The sequence below is a fragment of the Vitis riparia genome, chromosome 8, assembly GCF_004353265.1.
Source record: "Vitis riparia cultivar Riparia Gloire de Montpellier isolate 1030 chromosome 8, EGFV_Vit.rip_1.0, whole genome shotgun sequence".
NCBI lineage: Eukaryota > Viridiplantae > Streptophyta > Magnoliopsida > Vitales > Vitaceae > Vitis > Vitis riparia.
In genome coordinates this window covers 12,373,279-12,392,963 of record NC_048438.1, presented here as the reverse complement: position 1 = coordinate 12,392,963, position 19,685 = coordinate 12,373,279, and the positions used below count along the sequence as shown (strand labels likewise).

Genomic DNA, 19,685 nt, shown 5'->3' with positions numbered 1-19,685 from the left:
CTGATGACCCTTCATGACATATATGGTTCCTATTGGGCCAATAATATATCCAAGACTTCAAAATATAGCGCCTAACCATCATCAAAGCCAACCAAAGGCTTCCAAGTGACGAATCATGATTGATGACTACACCCCCCACCCATGACCCATCCACATGCTTTGTTCATCTCCACGGACGGGACCCTAAACATTATCTTGATTTGGTGCTTCAAGCGTTCAAGTCATTTTGATCAGGCAGTGCTTGGTCTTGTTGGGCTTAACCCACCGGCGCCTTCCTTGTTGGTATTGTTGGGCTTAACCCACTCCCCATGCCATATCTTACAATCATTCTTCATTCACCTGGAAATTTAAATCAATATACCGATTGAGGATCCAAACTGCTGTAAATTGCAATGCCATCATAAGGGCGAAACATTGTTCACTCCAAATAATAAAATAAAAAATAAAAACAAAAACATTTTCCAATCAAAACTTGTCATTACAAGCCAAAATATCATGGTAGAGATATATATTTCAAAATTTTCAGTATAAAAAGAACACCGTGAAACTCTCCACTAGAGTTTGACTGCAATTTACAACATTGACAACGCAGCCAGCCTCTCATTTTCCAGGATCTGATTCTTCATCTGAAGCTACAATGTTCCAGTTTGCCATGCAACGTTTGCTTTCACGGTTGCAAGAGGAAGGCCACAAAAAACCAAGTGAATTAAGGGATCAGAGAATGAACTGAATAACAGAAAAAACGGCGGAGGGACCAGAAAGGATGCAACGTCAGCTTCCCTCCCCATCTGATGTATAAACCGGTATCTGCCATGCCTTGGTATTCTTCTTTGGATCATCAGTCAGGCTGAGATATGTTTCATCTTCCTTGAATGTTCTAATGTATGTTTTGGCCCCCATCAAAATCAGTCTCTCTATCATGAACAACTGGTAATTATTTTCAACTAATGGATCCAGAATCTTACTGTAGTTTGATGAATATGCCAACCTATACCTGCAAAAGATGGCCAACAAGGTCAGGTAAGCCCCCAATATAGTAATGTCAGAAAATCAGTTAGTTTTAACCATGCTAAAAATTTGCACTCAAAATTTGAACCTATTACAGCTTTCTCAACTTACCAAACTGAGAATTTAGATAAAATTTACTAAGAAAGATTGCTGTGTTGAAAACTGGGAATCAGCATATCACAACAAACCCAAAATGTGGTTCCTTTTTAAAAGCAGAAATATGGGAAACTTTGAAGAGGGTGAACCCTCATACACAGGATGTATACATTGGAAAAATCCAGGAAAGGCAGAATTACAGAAGATTAAAATAGAAGGGAAAACTAGAGAAAATAAAACGAACCATGATAACCAAGAAACCACAGTACAAGTCATCAATAAATGCTACAAAAGTTTGCCTCAAAGCAGTCATATGAGTTGATTCCTTTGGAATAAGAATTTCCTCAGTTCTACTGCCAGACAAAGGGGATAAAAAATCACCTCAAATCTCAGAATTTAATTTTTGGGATCTGAACAAATGAGAACTCCACTCTACTGAGCATAGAACAACTATCTGACTTAGAAGAAGTGAATCTGTCTGACCTTTTGGGATGAATTCTTTTTTTTTTATTATTTGTTTTCCCCTCCCCAAAGAAAAAAATCGACGGTAACCAACATCATGTCAATAAGCATCTATGCATACATGGGCCGCTCACTGTAGTATAGAGTATAGATAATGCCCAAATGGTAAATCATTTCAAATCTTGCAACAGTTCTTTGGAAGACATAAGCCTTCCAGACAAATGCATTTGCATTTCTGAACATGCATCATAAATATGTTTGCTGCAAATGGTAGATGGTACAGCTGACCCAAATAGTTTAGATAAGAATTCTTTGGCATAAATGGGAATTTAAACACATTCTTTTTGGGATGCTTAAGATTGATGCAGGCTGCAAACCAATGGCATATGATGCGTTGTAAATTGAGCAAGCCATAATGAAGGGAAAGCAAACATGCGTATTCTTTTTATGCCTCCAAGTTCCCACTCAAATTTCAACAGCCAATAAAAAATTGAATAAACAATACTGATAACTGCGGTTACAGCACTGCTGGATCTTGCTTCAGAAGATTTTACCTGGCAGAGAGAGGTGAAAAAAATCCTGGCGTCCTCTCATTCGAGGCAATAAAAAGAGTTCGTCCAGGGGGCACCCATTTCTCAATTCTACGGAGAATAAATTCTGGCCGTGTATCCCTGTCCAGATGAGGATGTAAGGTCCTATCAACCCCAAATCTATCCTTCCTGGTTTTTATCTTATCACCTCGACGAACATGCATGGCATCATAATCACCAAGGAGCACCTTAATCTGTGGAGACAAGATTGATTTACAAATAGGTTGATAGGAGAGGATAATTGGTTGCTTTTTCTGATACTGTTTTTGCATAATCACCAACATATGAAGGGAGTGAAGCAAGGAGAGAATAATAATGCAGATACTTAACTTGAAAGTAAATTATGCATCTACTTTGATCTCAAAAAATGGCCATGAGTTATTGTGTTTCAACCAACACAAGGTGTCCAACAAAAAATCTAGACACAAGGACACCTATATATGACAATGTTTGTAATCTATGATACTGAATGTTTGTATGTGCCTGCACAGGCTAAGCATACAATTGCATGCACAAAAACCAAGGAGATCACAATAATGGTGAAAATAACTATGTAGTAAGTTAAATAACCAATAACTCTTATTCCAATTGAATCCACATGAATGGATTGAAACATATGACCAATTGAGGTTTGAGATTTGCAAGCAGCTCTGCGCCAGATGCCTAACCCCTATATTCACTACTTGTTGGGACAGCCATGGTCCATTAGTTTTCTTAGGACATTACTTAGATCACCTAAATTGGCATTCTGAATTCTTACCACCTATTGGGAGCACCTTTAAGTCTCTTTTCTAGATACTTGTTTCTAACACCATCTTTGCTGGTCTCCTGCTCATCCACCTTAGCATCCTCATCATGTCATTCCTTCTGTTATGAACACTCCATTTCTTAACAATATGCTTCATAAAATAAACTAGTCCTGCTGTTTTACATGATTTCCCCTTTATAGTATTTATAGTGCAAAGCCAAATGATAATTTGGAATCACATGTCCACTTTATCCACCCAGCTCTTTTTTTTTTTTTTTTTTTTATCGGTAAATAAGAGCCTGTATTAGAAATGTCTAGAAGCGGCGAAAACAGTACACACAAAGTATACAAACATCAACCAAGAAACTAGGCAAAAAGAGTTTATCCACCCAACTCTAATCCCATAGGCATCCCAGACAGAACCATCATTCTCTCCCCAAGGTAAAACCTACAATTGCCTGACTTTATTCTATCATCTACCTAAGATTTGCATTCATGTATTCAGTTTTCAACTGATTTATCTTAATATTCTTGAACCCAAGGCATCCTCAATAAATCTTGCCTTATGTCCATCACTCCTTAGTCAAACATGTGAATAACATCCGACTACCCAATAATTAAACTAGAGCACTACAAATAGTTAAATGAACAGGCTTTTTTGAGGAAAAGTTCGCATACTACTACCACATACCAAATGCAAAGATAATTAAAAAATTTCATGTCTGTTTCAAGAAAAAATTGACATACAGCTAAAGCATACTAAGCACAAGGGTAAAAATAACATGGAAGTAGACAATATAGTTCTAGTATTATTGCTGCATGGTCCCAAATTTCTCTCAGAACTTCACAATATTAGTCTCAAATTCTATTACTCATGGCAGCTTTTCTATCATATTCCTACTAAAACAATCTAATCATAATCACTGTGAGGTCCTTTATGTATACCCTAGCCCAACTAATTCCCTCCCAATAATTCTCAGCTAATTAATATTTTACTTTATAAGTAGCGAGAACATTTCATAAATATAACCTTACATTATATGATGAAAGTAGAAAATAGATAAATGCTGATGTGGAAGACCCTAATATATTCCATGTATATAGTTTACAAAAGTGAGGAAAGGAATTGAAGAGTACAGAACCATGTTAATAAAGTGATTGGACTAAATTCAGTTAATGTATTCTTTCTGCATGTGAAAAGAATATTGAGAATAAGAATGGGAATGGGATGTGATTCAGAACCACATTTGGACATTAGCAAACAGTGAACAAAGATATTTGTTGGTTATGCAAAGTTTTGTAAATAAAATATAAGTACATAACCAAAACTCAAAAGGGATTACATATAACAAACCTTTCCAGCAGCATCTCTCAGTTTTTTAGCTGCCATTGAAGGGAGAAATGAATATGGTAACATTATAGCACTACGGTTGTTTCGATCCTTGCACTCCATAAACCTGAATGTCTATCATGATTAAAGCAAATATAAAAACTAGCAGGATTGAAAAATCTTAATGGATTTATAGTGAGCTTTTGAAAGGAAACTGCAAGTTATAATGCTTTGTGATGAATAAAAGCCAAATCCAGGGAACAGATGTCTTTCTGTCCCCCTCTGAAGAAACCAGTAAGATTGCAGCATTTGAAATCTAGCTCAACCAGATCAGAACTTTTCAAGGCCAAAAAATTTGATCAGAAACTACAGTAATAATTCAATCTATCCCACACTCAATTGCTCCATGTTCTTTAAATCAACATCGACTGGATTAACTCATGCATATGAATGAGTAGACTTCCTACAAAATAAATGCAGTAAGCTTGCATGTACAAAACTCTTACAAGTTGCAAAAGGAGAGAAGAGGTTCATGACTCAAATAGTAATAGGACTAAATTGCTGAATCACTTTAAAAAGAGCAGAATATGCCTAACTTCATTACTAAGGCTATGCAAAGTTTTGCAACTGAACAGTTTGTGAAATATTTAAAAATATTCATAATATTGAGAATAATGCAGAAAATGTTCTCTGAATTGCTTAGAAAAGTATAGAACATGCCTAACTTCTTTATTAAGGCTCTGCAAAGTTGCAATTGCATCAAATTCAACAGTTTGTGGAAATATTTATAATTCATAAATACTGCTAATATAGAGAACAATTCAAAAGTAATTGTGAAGTTTCTTAAGCTTTTCAAATAGTTTACAATCACAACAACAAAAACTTCTTTCCCAGCTAACTCCCCATCGAACATTCCTGGAAAAATAAATGTTCCCAATCTTGAAGTTCTCTCCAACTCATTCACAATCCCCTCTTTTGGTGTTTTTAATAATATATTTTTCTTATCATCTAAAAGAACTTTTCCAAACAATTCCCTGCATATGACACACACCAAATCATGAATTTGACATGAAAAAGGTGGAAATTTGCAATAAGATGTAAATAGTTACTTTACCATGAAAGAGGGCTTGCAGTTCGGTTTATGAGTAAGAGATTTGAGTAGTGACTGTTGTCTCTGAGAGCAATCCGACTAACTCCAGCCACATGGGCAACCCCTCTAGCTCCCAACTTCATACTTGTTGATAGTACCCGATACCACATTTTTGAATTGTCTAAAATTACAGGTACAGTGTTGGACATCAGATCTAAATCATACAAAGAATCCATAGCACAAGAGTTTGCTGCCCACCTAAAAAAATGAAAGGAAGCAAGTTCAATTTGCATAACTATTTTCTTCTCTAACAATTGATTAGTACTTAACATATATTCGGAAAAGAGAAAGGGAAAATGCAAATAGAAACCAGTCAACTGCTGCAAAATTTTCTTTTTCAGAAGACAAGGAATTAGTAACACATGTACAATTTTGAAAGAAAATTTATTTTTAAAACAACAAAAGAACCACCAAATTTCTTCAAAGATAACCAACAAAGGAAGTGTAACAAAACTCACATCTCCTCTGAAGTCGCATTACTGGAGTGATGAAGAATCCCTTTCTTGTTATGTATTGGGTTGATACACATTCTAGAAGGCATCACAAGAGTTCTGCAAAGAGCACAATACAGTAACTCATTTGACAGAACTTAGAGAAATATCATTATCCAAAGTGGAAATTTCATGAATATTGAATGGCTCCATTTTTGTTGTTACATAGTATTGAAAAAATACAAGCTGGTAACCATGACAAGGAGACATCATCATAATCACCAAAGCAAAATAGCAACAATGTTAGTTTGGTGAAAACCCAAAATATCCTCATTTTATGCTACAATTGTTAAAACAAATGGCCCAATTCGATTTTCTAGCAAATCCAAAAACCGATCAATTAAATCAATTTCCTCACATACATGTCCATGCTTTAGGATCCTCAACCGGAGAAAGGAATAAACTTTGCAAAAGCAAGTGCAATGATCACATCCACATTTCTGATAACAAAGCTTTTAGTAATATATATATATATATACAAGAAAACCTGCACAAAGCAAGCTTAAGTATGATCATGGTGAAGATTTCTCACGAAGCAAGCTTCCCAATGATCAAAATAGAGCACATTCTTTACAAATTTCGCACAACTGTATTCTGGATTTCATAATGTTATTATACCGTCATCCATCGACCGCAGTTCTAAAAGAAATTCATAATCAAAACCCTACCACTATGTAGAGTTCCTGATAAAACAAAAGCGAGCAAAACGAAGGAAAACTTTCGATCTTATGTTTCCAATTCTTCGCGTTTCCAAACGAGGAGCAATTGATTCAACCCACCTAAGCTGAAACATGAAATATCTAACCCTCCGTTCGTTCCATGGGAAGAGTGGGAAGAAAAGAAAACAGCTTTAAGAATTTCAGCGATGGAGATTGACATGAGTATGCGCATATACCTCTGGAGGAACAACGCTTCTTCAAGGGCACACCTGAGGCTCGATTCTTGGTGGCCCAAACCCTCACAGGAGTCGCAATGCTTTCCAGGACAATCAATTTTGTAGCCCCAATAAAGGTACTTCTCATGGCCAACACTGTGCCTCGATTTAAGGGTGTTTAATTGGGTTTTTTCGGATCTAAATAAGGAACCATTGATGGAAATGGAAGAGGAAAGAATGCAGAGAAACGCAATGGCGAGGATGGAGAGGACGAGGAAGAGGATGGGGGATCTGTTGGGTTTTGGTTTAGTCCTTAGGGTTTTGTAAATCGCCATTGATGTTGCAGAGGAAGCAGAAGAAGGTGGAGGAGCTGAGTCATGTGGAAGGAGTTGGAAGCACCATGAAAATTAAAGATCCAAGGCCACGTGGGACCTAGTATTCATCTGCCCCATGTGTCTCCACTTCTTCGGATTTGAGTGAAGCCACTAATATAATCTCCTTCATTTACCAAATTATTTCAATTGATGTTGTCCCTTCAAAAGATATCTTTTAATTGGATTTCTATAGATTTGAAAATAGCTTTAAAAGTATCACATTTTAATATTTTTTTTTTTAAGTTATTATATTTTTTAAAAATTCTCCGGGTCAACTCATCTCTTTTAATGTTGGTCACCCTTTTTATGACAAATTTATAAAATTTATCATAACAAGAATCACATCTGCAACAATTCAACCCTACTTGATTCATAACTCGAATTATCCTATCAATATATGAGATCCATCAATCCAATTAAACAATTTGGCATAGAAAAACGGTTTAATTTTTGCAAATAAGAAGTTAATATTTTAACTTTTATATAAGATAAATCATTTAAATATTAATTAAACTCTTAAAATTTATTACTATTTAAATATCATTAATTAAATAATTTAATAGTTATATTTCATACCTCTACTCATGTCACTTGTCACAACAATTGCAATACTTGCTTCTATTCATATCACCTATATCTTGCTCATTAACTCATTCTTGGGCATGCTACCTTTATAGCTCTTGTTATACTATTGTATACTGCTTACCCCACCATTGCAAAGATTTTCTTGGCTCATGTTATATGTAGCATCTCAAGTTACCATGTGCTTCATGTCAGATGCCTTGCAATATCCTATGTCAGGTGTCATCTCTTTGATATACCAATAGCCCCTTATGCTTCCCCAAGGCCAAGGTGTCATGCTCTTAACCTTTAGTCTCTCATCAACTTCAAGTGTTATATCTTATTGATTTATATGTATCACTCAGCCCACTAATATATTTATAGGTGACCCATGGGTGCCAAGCCCCCTCTTAGCCTACATATTTGTTGCAAAATAGCCTTCATATACTAAGCCCTTTTCTTAGCCCATAGCCTATGTCCATTGCATTAGTAATTCATAGGTGTTAACCTTGTTGATTCCTTTCATCCATGACATGCATAACTCGTGTTGTGTGTCATAGTTGTCCCATGACATTACATTCATGGCTTGCACTACACATGGTGTTACACTCATGCGTAGATGCTAGTATAATCCACTATCACACCTTGCTCATGTCCGAGATTCTATGTTGTGCTCTTGATATGGTATAATAGTTATCATCCGTGTTTTATTATCACCCTCAAATTAGGTTTTTAAGCATTTTCTATTTTGGTAGAAGGAGACATTATAAATGCTTTTAAGACAACATATTTTTTTTATGATAAAAATAAATTTGAAAAAATATTTCTCCTCTTTAAAACTTCTTTGGCATCTCCTTTAATAAAAATCACGAATTAAGGGAATCTCAAACTTAAATTTTCATCGAGTTAAGCCATCCATGTGGTCTCTTGCATGTGCAGGCTCGTACCCTACCTTGAATATGGCATGTCTCCAACTATAGATGGCACCGAAGCAAGTTTGAGACAAGTCACCCTTATCCCACTACCATCCTATTTATTTATATTTATTTTTATTCTCGTCGAAAAAAAAAGGTTTAAATGAGGTTAAATGGGTATAGGAAATTCTCATACATGTTTGACCTCGTTTATTTTTTTTATTTTTATTTTTTTTCCTAATTTTTTGTTTTTAAAATTTAAATTTTATTATAAATAAATATGATTATAAATAAAGAAATATGAGAAACATTTATAATTTATTTTTATAAAAAGTAATATTTTATTTATGTTAAAAGTTGAAAAATGAAAAAGAAAAATCAACTAAAATAATTTTTTTATTTAAAATTATGTATAATCGGCACAAGACAGAGTGATACCTGAACCCATCCCAAACTTGTCTCATGATTTTGAAAACTTCCTAAATCCACCTCAAACCATTTATCTTTATCTCAAACCTCTCCATTCGAGGCTAATAGCACAAGTACCCAAAAAAAAACCTCCTCTAATTATTATCCCTATCTTTAAGGTTTGCTGGTGGCACCATATGAGGCCTTAGTCCCATGTCAACCTAGCAACAATCTATAGTTCCTCCTATTCAATCGCTTATAGCATAGAACCAAAGTCTGACCCAAGTTGTTGTGTCTATGAGGTCGGTTCCCACAAATTTAAATATGAAAATATATGTACCTTCAATTTCATTTTCCATCAATGATACTAAAATATTGTGAGAAATTATTTATTTATTACAAAAAGATAGATACCTTGTTGAATGTTTATTTATTATTCATTGTATTTGTTAAATATTATTATTATATATATATATATATATATTGAGTTGCATACAAACATCCTGAGAAACAATGGCCTCAACATCAAATAACAAAAGAAGTTATCAGTCATTCAACTTCTGTAGATCACAGTAAGAATTTATTGAGAAACCAAAGTGCATTGGGTACACCAGGGATAAACCCAAAAACCACAAAACTCACTTCAGTTCTTCTGAGTTTTTCACTAACCCCTAAATACATTGTGATCTACTCTCATCTGTACAATCCTCTAGATTGCAATAGCACCAAACATGGGGAAAAAAATTATACAAGGCAAGAAAACAAGTAAAAGACAACTAAGGAAGAAAAAAAGAGCATACCCAACATGAGATATGCCAGCAATGCCTGGCTTCGGTGGTAAGGTCATTTGCATTTACTCTAATTTCAACTTGCAGCAACCCCTTATGCAGCTAAGACACAACACTTGCTTGTTAAGAGTAGCTCTCGGTTTAGGCATGCATTTTATCCCCTTAAAGACATTCCAGTTCAAGGAGAGAAAAAGGATGAGGATGTAGCCAGTGTAGCTCGGTATTTGTTTTTACGCTTTGGGGAATGCACGAGACGGACCATGTAAGAGTCTAACAAACCCTAAGAAGCTAAGCTTCCCATCAGAGTGTCTTATCCAGTCTTGGAGAACTACATGAACAGGTACCGATGGGCTAAGTCCAAGTTCCTGGTAAAAAACCAAAGAAAATTTGGTACTCAGATCCATGAAGATGATAAAACATCATAGAGGTTATATCAAACTGAAGCAATGCCTTTATCAGGGAGAAATAAAAAAGGCAAGAATGAGAAAGAGGAACATACTGAAGCAAGTTCCTCTATCATAATGGGCCTATTTCCATCCTTCTCAAATAGCTCATACCCACGCCGTGCATGTTGCTCCCAGCTCTCCATTCCTTCCAGCTGAAGCACACTTATGGCTGCTGCGCAAAATTCTTCAAAGTCCAACTTTCTATATTGAAGAGAACCCACCTGCAAAATACATGAGTATACATTCAGCCACCATTCCCTTTATTTTGATTTTCAAGACAGTAAATTTAGTTAAGTAGGAACACATCAGTATAATGAAGAAAAGAAGGAAAAAAAAGAAGCCATGATTTTTGGGAGTATTACCATGCTGACATATTCCAGGACCCGTGAATCCTTTATGGCATCAGTGGAGTTCTTTGTCACAGCCTGATTTCCAGTACAATTTAAGGATGATGGCACAATAAAAGATAAGCAGAAAACGAGCAAAGAATAAAAAAAATATGCTGACCGTCTTAAAGTTCTGCAGAGATATGAATCCACTTTTGTTTGGCCCCAAAAGTGTAAATTGTTCCCGAAAATAAGCTAGCTGAGCTATACTCAATGTCTTAGCAAGAGCCTGACAAAATAAAAGAACTATTAAATCTCCAAGGCATAGTTATAAGAATGGGAATTGGAAGTGAAAATGTGAACTGAAAAAATTTGGAACTTGACGGTAAACCTATTGAAAAACACAATGAGAAACTTAGATGAAACCCATATGAATGGTAAAAAGTAAAATGATGAACCCAAATAAAGAGTTAGGAATAACTAGACAAGTTTTAAAATACCCATGAAGCAGGAAGGGGGAAAGGAAAGAAGAGATTTTATGGGCAACATGTTTTTAATAAAATCCCTAGGATTTTCAAGAAAGTTTGTCAAAAGTTCCCAAATCATTTTAGGAAAGAGCTCCAGAGTTTCAAAACGTTCAAAAGGTTTTCCCTACACCTTGAAAAAGTTTAATTTGGTTGAGGAAAAGGGATTTCCAAAGAAGCAGGTTTGCCACCTAAAAGTCAACAGCAATTAACACCAGGCTAAGATAAGATGTGTATAAGGATGACGTTTAATCTTATAGGGTTTTGTTCCTTACTCCAACCAGCCTGCACTTTTCAAACTAAAAGAAATTCTTAGATATTGATTATATCTCCAACCTGATTTTATAATTTTCATTTTTGAATATTTTCAACATTCTTTTCATAAAGCCAGTCCTGGGCCTGGTTAAAGAGAGGTCATTGTAGTTGATGATAGTCTGAAACTTACTCATGCCTCGATCAATATAACTCCTGAAAATTTCAATCCAAGTTTAAAGCCTTACAAGAACAAGTGGACAACCAAAAGGGAATTAATTTGGAAGCATGAGGCCAGACACTGTAAGCACAGATCCAGTAGAGGATATTGCTTTAGACCAAGCTTAAGGTGAAAAAAGATTCACATGTTTGAGCCCAAATAATTAACAATAAAGGATTTGTAAAGTTGAGTAAACACTTTAGCAATATTTTGTAATATAAGAGAAATAAAAAGTTCTTTCCAGATTGGTTGCAATAAATACTAAATAGGTCATTGGATTTTTTCTTTTGGGGTTGTTAACCTTAAGATAATTGAGACAATAGAGCAAAAGACAGACTTTAGTCCATCTTGAGGGTGCAAATATATATTACTTTCTTATAATTCATATTTCCTAAATATTCAAACAAATATATTTACAAAGTTATGAACACAAGTAGTTTCTTTGAAAGACAGAAGAGCATACCGCCAAAGCCGATTTTCGCAGAGAAGATGAGAATATATAAGCTTTTACAAGTTTATATACTATCATATCCAATGGTATCTTGACATCATGATAATTGGCCAGCCATGGATGACCTAAACACAACAATCAAATTGCGATAATTAGAGTTTATGACACCCTTGAGAGAATAATGCAAATGGAAGAATGAGGGTCAGAGTACTGCCCCTCCCTGTCTCATTTATTGATTTATTTCTGCTCCAAAATTATTTGACTAAGAATGAAAATAGAAGTGGCAACTAAGAAGGTACGCTGCTCCTTCTGCGCACACGTGGTTAACACATATAGATCATTGGTGGCTATTAAATCAGCACTAAACTAATTTAGATGATTTCAGGGACTTACTTAGAGCCTGAGCAGCAGTTAGCCTCTTGCGGTAATCTTTATTCAACAATCTCTTTACAAAATCTATTGCATCAGAAGATAAAGAAGGCCAAGGGGCTTCATCAAAGCTTGGATCTGCCTTAAGGACAGCTTTGAAGATGCCTGATTCTGTCCGGGCCCAAAAGGGCCGACTTCCACATAGAAGAATATAAGCAATTACACCAACACTCCACATGTCAGCTTCGGTCCCATATGATCTATGAAGAACTTCAGGAGCTACATAATATGCACTTCCTACAATATCATTCAGCCTCTCATCTGCAAAAAGTTCCAATATCAAACCACCAGTCCGCATTATTTTGGCAAGGAAAAAAAGGGAAAAAAAAATGGGGAAAAAAGAAGGAATGAACTTGAATGGTAGATCAACCTGGCTTTACGTAGTCAGAAAGTCCGAAATCAATAGCCTTCAGTGGAGAATTCTCTTCGTTGGAAATGAAAAGAAAATTCTGATGAAGAAAGCAATATGTCATTAAAAATGGAAAAGTTTCCCAATGTTAACAGAAATGCAATTCAGGAAATAAACCAGAAAGAAAATTTTTTTTATAACATCCAAGTTAATCAATGACTACGAGAAGATGAGATAAAATACAATCAAGGCATCCAGCCATTAATCTACAACATTTATAGTAAAATGGAAAGATTGTGTCTAACACCTGAATATGTTGGGAGGGAAAAAAGCTTTCATCCCATCATGGTACTGGTAGTAAGGCAGCCTCTTTCTGAAGGGCTTGGAAATAGAAAATTTGGAACATCTCAAGGAAGTGGTTACCTATCTAGTGACCACCCAACATACCAACCCTGCACTAACAATCACCCACCCAGAGGACAAAAACAAACAAGAATCTGCAGTAATTTTCATATTCCATCCTGAATTAGAAAAAAAATAGCTACCAAATTTCAGATTAATAGGGAAAGTACTCCAGTCCAGTTAATAAATCTCCTTGTGATCGCTTTAAGCTCACTAACTGTATGGTAACTATTCTCCAATCTACACAATCAAATTTCTTTTTATTCACTACAAATACCATGAACAATTTTTCCAAATTATTTCAGAGTTCAGAGTTTATGTGGATTATTCATCAACAGCAACCAAATATCATGAAATATAATTTCCTAACTCGTCGGCTGTATTGCGAAAAATTCCAAAATGTCAACATCAAATGCTCCTTTTTCCCCACTCTCAATCCGTTATTGAATCATCCCTCTACTAAAACTCATTGTTACTAGTTTCCTGACTTCCATATGTTATTTTCCCAAATAGTTCTTAAATTCCAAATTATTCACTTGCTTAACAATTCTCAAATTCTAACTTTTTGCAATCTGTGAAATTACAGTCAAGCTCATCAAATAAGAAACAAATTTCTCAAGAATAATGGATGTAGTTCAAGACATCAGTTTAACCATTTGAGGAAAAATAATAATAATATTGGACAATATGGCAATATCTCCAATGTCTAGGACCATTTATAAATTGAAATCTCCAATAAATATCTGTCAATATGTTGATATCTCCACCAATTTTAAGCATTAAAATTTATAAAATTTCAAGAGAGATATATTGTTATGAATGTTAAAGTAAACATCCAAGAAAACTAATATGTTTAGGAAGATAGCATGTTTTAAGTTATGTAAAAAAACACTAATCGTTATTTGTCCTCTTACCTCTGGCTTAAGGTCACGGTGAACCACACCTTGGAGATGACAGAAGGCAACTACATTCAAAATCTGGACCATTACAGCCTTGGCATCTTCTTCAGAGTATTTTCCACCCCTAGGGAGTGCAGCAGAAAGTTTATCCAATTAGAGGGCGGCAAAACAGGCCATAGATTTGCCATGTAGCAGTAAAATGTAAAAAATTTGATTACCTGGCAAGAATTCTATCTAAAAGTTCACCTCCTCTGCATAACCTAGACAAATAAAAATGGAATAGAAAGTAAGCTTCAAAATGTCAAAATCAAATTATAGTTTCCTATTCCTGGCTACAGCAAGACCTGTTTAAAACTAAGAACAACTCAGTAACTTCAAGCACTCAATGAATCTCTCCCATTACTTTGAGGAAACAAAAAATATTTGGAGAATAGAGGAGGGCAACAATCAGGGTACATTAAAATCACCCAAATGATTAAGCATGTGTCAGTACATATTCCCAATTTATTAAAGCCTAAAAGCTCAAAACTTTAACCAAGTTACATACAATTCAGCCAGCTTATATAAACCAATTACATGGATAAAACCTTTGCCACATTTCATCAAATTGCCAGCGAGAAACATAAAACTTGGTGGAGTAGACATCAAACTCCCATGCGTTTCAGAGGACCAAATCAAACACAGGACCCACCTCTATGACTACAACATCCAACTGTAGTGTAGCCAAAAATCGAAGGAAAAGTTAATATGGGTCCTTTTTCTCAACTGTGAACCATAAGTATTTTATTCTACGAAAAATTAATAAGAACAACCACAGCCAATGGCATCAAACATAACAGAATAAGGTCTATAATGAGGAAGAAAACAAAAGCAGTCCAACTTACTCCATTACTATATAAACATTATCATCATCTTCGTAGGCCTCGTAGAATTGCACTAGGTTCTTATGTCCAGTTAGAGCTCGTAATATTTTTACTTCTCTTCTCACATCTTCAATAGCAATTGCTGTAGTCATCTGCCAAAAAATTACCTTTTCCCGTGAGAACAAAACAAAGAGTTACCTTGATTTCTACACATTCCACATCTAAAATATCACAATTGTTCTGCTTATACCAAGAAATGACAAAAATTTTGGGAAAACTATTAAGTACTATGGTTTTTCTGTATGAGTTTAGAACTTAAAATATAATATCACAATCACAACCATTAAAACTATCAAAACACCATTTATCTGAATCATCTAAAATAATCAATAAACACAATGGCCTTGAACGCACTGAGGGCACAGAACACCACCAATCATACTTATGCTGATACTAGACTATTTTTCATACAAAATCATGCAGGCATACATACATAAATAAAAGACTTTTGTGATGTAATATAGAATACAACTAGGTGCCTATTTACTCTATGCCCGCGTATGAACGTTTTCTATCAACCTAAAACACAAGTCTTTCGCCTTTCAAAGATCTACACAGCTAGAAACACAAAACCCTGCTAGAATGATTGACCATAACTCCACAACTTGTCTGCTGAGTAAACAAGACTGTCTTCAATTGCATCCAACGCCCCTTATATTTACAGCCATATACACAATTTACTACCAATGAACTTCAATTAGGATTTCATATTTGATATAACTGATTAATCCAATCAATAAAAACTATGAAGCATCACAAGAAATAACCAATAGAAGCGGACCTTTGATTTGGCGATAACCTTGACAGCAACATCCTGCCCCTTCAAGCTCCCTTTCTTGGCTTTGGCGGAAGAAGTGTACCCAAAATGGCCACGCCCCACCTCCTCACCCATCTCGTAGTGAGCTACAAACTGCTTCGAGAACCCAAAGTTCTTGTCCAAACCAACTTCACACTCGTTTCCTTCGGGAATTGTGGCCTCATTCGGCTTAACCGAACCGTGCCTTCGAGCAAGCAATGCCCGAATATGCTTTGCCGGAGAAGGTGGCGGAAACGGCCGCTTAAAGATCCGCAAGGGGGTGGAACTCACGCTTGAATTGGCTGGCGAGTTCTTGAAACCACTAGGCAGTGGACTTGGGCTGTAAAAGGGGAATTTTGGGGTTTTGGTGGTTTGGGTGTTGGTAGAAAGCTCGCCATCACCGGGAATTATAAGGTCTTGGGACTGTGTCTGAGGGTTTTCAATGGGTTTTCCCTGACAGAGTCCCATGGAATCAAAACCAAGAAAAGAGAATTAGAGGAATGACAGAGGAAGTAGACAAGAAAACTCAGAAGTTCTCTAGGATAATTATAAAGAAAAGTGGAAAACGAAATCGAGAAGATCAAAGCTCGACAGAGAAACTTGAACAATAAATGAACTTCAAGAAAGAAAATACCCAGAATCTACAGAAAACCCAGTACAAGAGGAAAGTTAATTTCCAATCTCTGAAATCAAAATCAAACCCCAGAGACAGAAATTTTCAGTTGATTGAACAAAACCCAGAACGAAATATCACTAAAAAATTCAAATGTAAAGAGACTTCCAAAAGAAAAAAACAGAATCCCAAGAAAGAAAAATACAACCCCGAAACAAATAGGAAAAAAAAAAAAAAAGCAATTCAACTTTCCTGAGCAAACAAACAATGCCAGGCAGAAACCGACATTAAAATAAGCCCAACGTGAAGCAAATTTCAGGAGAAGGAAGAGAAGAAGAACGACAGGCAAGGTTCAACCCCAAAGCAAGAAACCCCAAAAATTTTGTAAGAAGAAAAAGAAGAATGACAAGAGAGGAGAAGTGAGGAAAAGATGCTTAGCATAAGCTGCAAGAAAAAGAAAAGAAACAGAGCCTCCTTTTTCTGCTTTTCTGTAAGCTAACTTTCCTTTTTTTTCTGTAGTTGATGGGGTTATGTGTGAAAATACCACTTTATTAGAGGGATGGAGAGGGGAGGGGACTCGTAACAATAATGGAGTGGGGTTGGGGTTTGGATCCTTCCAGCCTGTCCTTATTGATCCCAAAACAACTGAGAGCTGTGTATTTTCATTTCATATGTAGATTGTGGGCATTGTAAAGGTGCTCTAAGCTTGTCTTTCTATTTCAGCTTTGACCTGCTTTTGTTGTGGATTTGAATCCTCCTTTGTCTTAGCTCTCCACCTCCATGTATATCATACATCTAATCTTTGATTTTTGATTTGCAGATTTTTGGGCATCTTTCTTTCTCTTTTTCCACCTTTTCATTTTTTTGTCCAAACTCTAAGCTTGTTTGCCCTTTACAACAACAAACTTGTACCTTTGAGATTAATGCCTTCAATTTTTTTTTTTTCCTTTTTTTTTTTTCAACATTTACATCTTCTCTCCCTTTAATTTGCATTTCACTAATTCCCTCAAATTTGTTTGAATTAAATTTAGCATACAATAACATTCTCCAAACTTCATCTTTTGCTTTAATTTTTAAATGACTAAATCCTAAAAAATAACTTTGTTATTAACTCAAATTCATATCACAGTTAATACAAATCAATGCCTATAAAAGAAATCGAGACATATAAAATTTGATAATATTGTTTCACGTTTTATTTTTTCTTCTTTGTATATACCGTAATCTATTATTTTATATTTTAATCTCATCTATTTATATATAATCTTCTTTATTTATACTTCAATATCATTTATTTATATTCATAATATATTATCAACTATTGAAAATTCGCCAATTATTAGAAAAAACTGCAGTTAAGTTATGCCATCCAAGCTTACTAATTTGGGAAGCGACATTGTTAAAACAAACAACAAACATTATTTGCTTGCTTTTTTTTAGGCCACATATATTTCAATACATGTGTAACTTCTTAGCTTCATTTTTAGACAAATCCCCCAAATTCAGCTTCTAATGTAGACCATGCGTCATATCGGTAGATGACCCAGAATGTCCCAAAGCTTCTCTCTTGATTTATTTATTTAAAACTTCTATAAGAAAAAAAAACTTCTCTCTAACTCTATCCTCATCCACTTCCGATGTGGGATAATGAGAATCAAGCAATCTCTCCTCATCTACCATATTGAAATGATTTGAATCTATTTCCCTTACCATTTACCAAAAACACAGGTAACCAATCCCCAAAAAAAGCATCCAAAGAAAGATTATAATTTAAACATAGACTTTGAAGGGTGGGCATCCAATATATATGCCCCCTTTTTGTTGACTCATTAAATTCATGTCATTATTCAACCAAGTGGCTGGTTATATTGAATCACCCTCATTATCGCAATCGATTTTAGGTGGAGGAATAGACACAACATAATGAGAACCATTTGTCTTCAGTAACTTTTTGCACCCCATTTGGAGAATTTTTTTTGTTTCTCATATCAGACAAGGTGAAGAAGAATGAATTCCCTCCTGCTAGGAATTTTTGGGATGGACTCCACCTAATTGATCTAATACGAAAATAAAAATGATATTAGTGTTGTTGGCATTAGAACAGTTGGATTAGGTTGATTAATAGCAGTGGCTCTGGGTCTGGTCTTTAACGGGTCTCTACTCATAAGTAGGTACACCTGTTTTAAGTTCCTTATGCATGCAACAGGGTGAGCTGTCATTTTCAAGTATTATTTGTCTTCCTTTAATTAATCTCAAGTGTAACACTTCAGCATACCGCTCGAGGCGCATTTAATATGGTATATACAAGATTGGTTAACAGCTAGCTTTTTTTTTTTTTTTTTTGTTGCTTGTGCATCTCAATTTTGCTGATGTGTAAATATATATTTTAATCATAGTCTAGGTGGAGCCTTGTTATGAGATGGGTGAAATCTATACGAAGAAAAATAGATTTATTTATACTACATTAGTCGGACTTAGAAGTTTAGAATATATATTTCACAAATATGTTGGATTCAAAGTGGATTGAAAATAGTTTTGTATTTTAGAAAAATGTTTTTTAGGATTTATTTTAAAAATAGATTATTTTTCGGTTTAAGAGAATTTCAATTATTGTTTTGTAAAATGTTTTGAGGAGCAATAATATATATATATATATATATACATAAAGAGAGAGAGTTTTAAAACAATGAAAAATAGTTTTTAAAATTATTTTTTAATGTTTTATAAAATAAAATTTTGTTTGAAATATAAAATATTTTTAAAAATAATTTACATATTTATTACTTTATTTGTAATTATTCCACATGTTTATATAATTATTTTTTAAAATAAACCTTAAAAAATAACTAAAAATTATTTTCTAAAAACACCCCTTTTTTTTTAGAACAAAAAACAAATTTTCAATTACCAAATGTATTTTTATATTTTATTTTATTTTAAAGAACAAAAAATTATTTCTAAAAATAATTGTCAAATAGGGTGTAAGTATATAATAACTTCATAAGTCAAGAAACCCATTTCCAAATTTGAGTTCTCAAATAAAATTTTACTCATAAAAAAAATTAGAATTATTTTAGAAAATATTGTTAAATAAATCTTTAATTTCTTTTTTGTTTAATCATGCACAAAAAAATATTTTAATGCAGTGTGGTACTAAATAGTAGGTTAAAAAATGAATGCTACTAACTTTCAATTTTGAGAGACAAATCAAAATGTAATCTTGACACCCAAGTAATCATTTTTCACCATCTTATAGCAAGT

At 34.5% G+C, this 19,685-nt stretch overlaps 2 protein-coding genes across 2 annotated transcripts; both read right to left on the bottom strand.

Moving 5' to 3' along the window:
• Positions 1-364: 364 nt before the first annotated feature.
• Positions 365-7,202, bottom strand: LOC117920274. The gene is made up of 6 exons (XM_034837706.1): positions 6,771-7,202; positions 5,843-5,935; positions 5,349-5,582; positions 4,259-4,361; positions 2,121-2,350; positions 365-994 (listed from the first exon to the last, which is right to left on the bottom strand). Exons 1-6 carry the CDS (start codon positions 7,082-7,084, stop codon positions 772-774), a joined length of 1,197 nt encoding a protein of 398 aa, XP_034693597.1. The 5' UTR covers positions 7,085-7,202; the 3' UTR covers positions 365-771.
• A 2,334-nt stretch (positions 7,203-9,536) lies between these two features.
• Positions 9,537-17,061, bottom strand: LOC117920467 (CDPK-related kinase 1-like). The gene is made up of 11 exons (XM_034838016.1): positions 15,797-17,061; positions 14,977-15,107; positions 14,311-14,352; positions 14,108-14,216; positions 12,813-12,891; positions 12,407-12,703; positions 12,026-12,138; positions 10,748-10,855; positions 10,603-10,665; positions 10,294-10,461; positions 9,537-10,159 (listed from the first exon to the last, which is right to left on the bottom strand). Exons 1-11 carry the CDS (start codon positions 16,277-16,279, stop codon positions 10,025-10,027), a joined length of 1,728 nt encoding a protein of 575 aa, XP_034693907.1. The 5' UTR covers positions 16,280-17,061; the 3' UTR covers positions 9,537-10,024.
• Between the last annotated feature and the right edge of the window lie 2,624 nt (positions 17,062-19,685).

What these genes read in the sequence shown, in the direction of transcription:
- LOC117920274 (XM_034837706.1), bottom strand. Translation starts at nt 7,084, where the DNA reads ATGGCGATTTACAAAACCCTAAGGACTAAACCAAAACCCAACAGATCC. An exon ending in GAAGCGTTGTTCCTCCAGAG is followed by an intron (nt 5,936 to 6,770) that starts GTATATGCGCAT and finishes TGCTCTTTGCAG; the next exon opens with AACTCTTGTGATGCCTTCTA. An exon ending in TGAGAGATGCTGCTGGAAAG is followed by an intron (nt 2,351 to 4,258) that starts GTTTGTTATATG and finishes TTGTCTCCACAG; the next exon opens with ATTAAGGTGCTCCTTGGTGA.
- LOC117920467 (XM_034838016.1), bottom strand. Translation starts at nt 16,279, where the DNA reads ATGGGACTCTGTCAGGGAAAACCCATTGAAAACCCTCAGACACAGTCC. An exon ending in AGGTTATCGCCAAATCAAAG is followed by an intron (nt 15,108 to 15,796) that starts GTCCGCTTCTAT and finishes ATTTTTTGGCAG; the next exon opens with ATGACTACAGCAATTGCTAT. An exon ending in TTCTGACTACGTAAAGCCAG is followed by an intron (nt 12,704 to 12,812) that starts GTTGATCTACCA and finishes AACTTTTTGCAG; the next exon opens with ATGAGAGGCTGAATGATATT.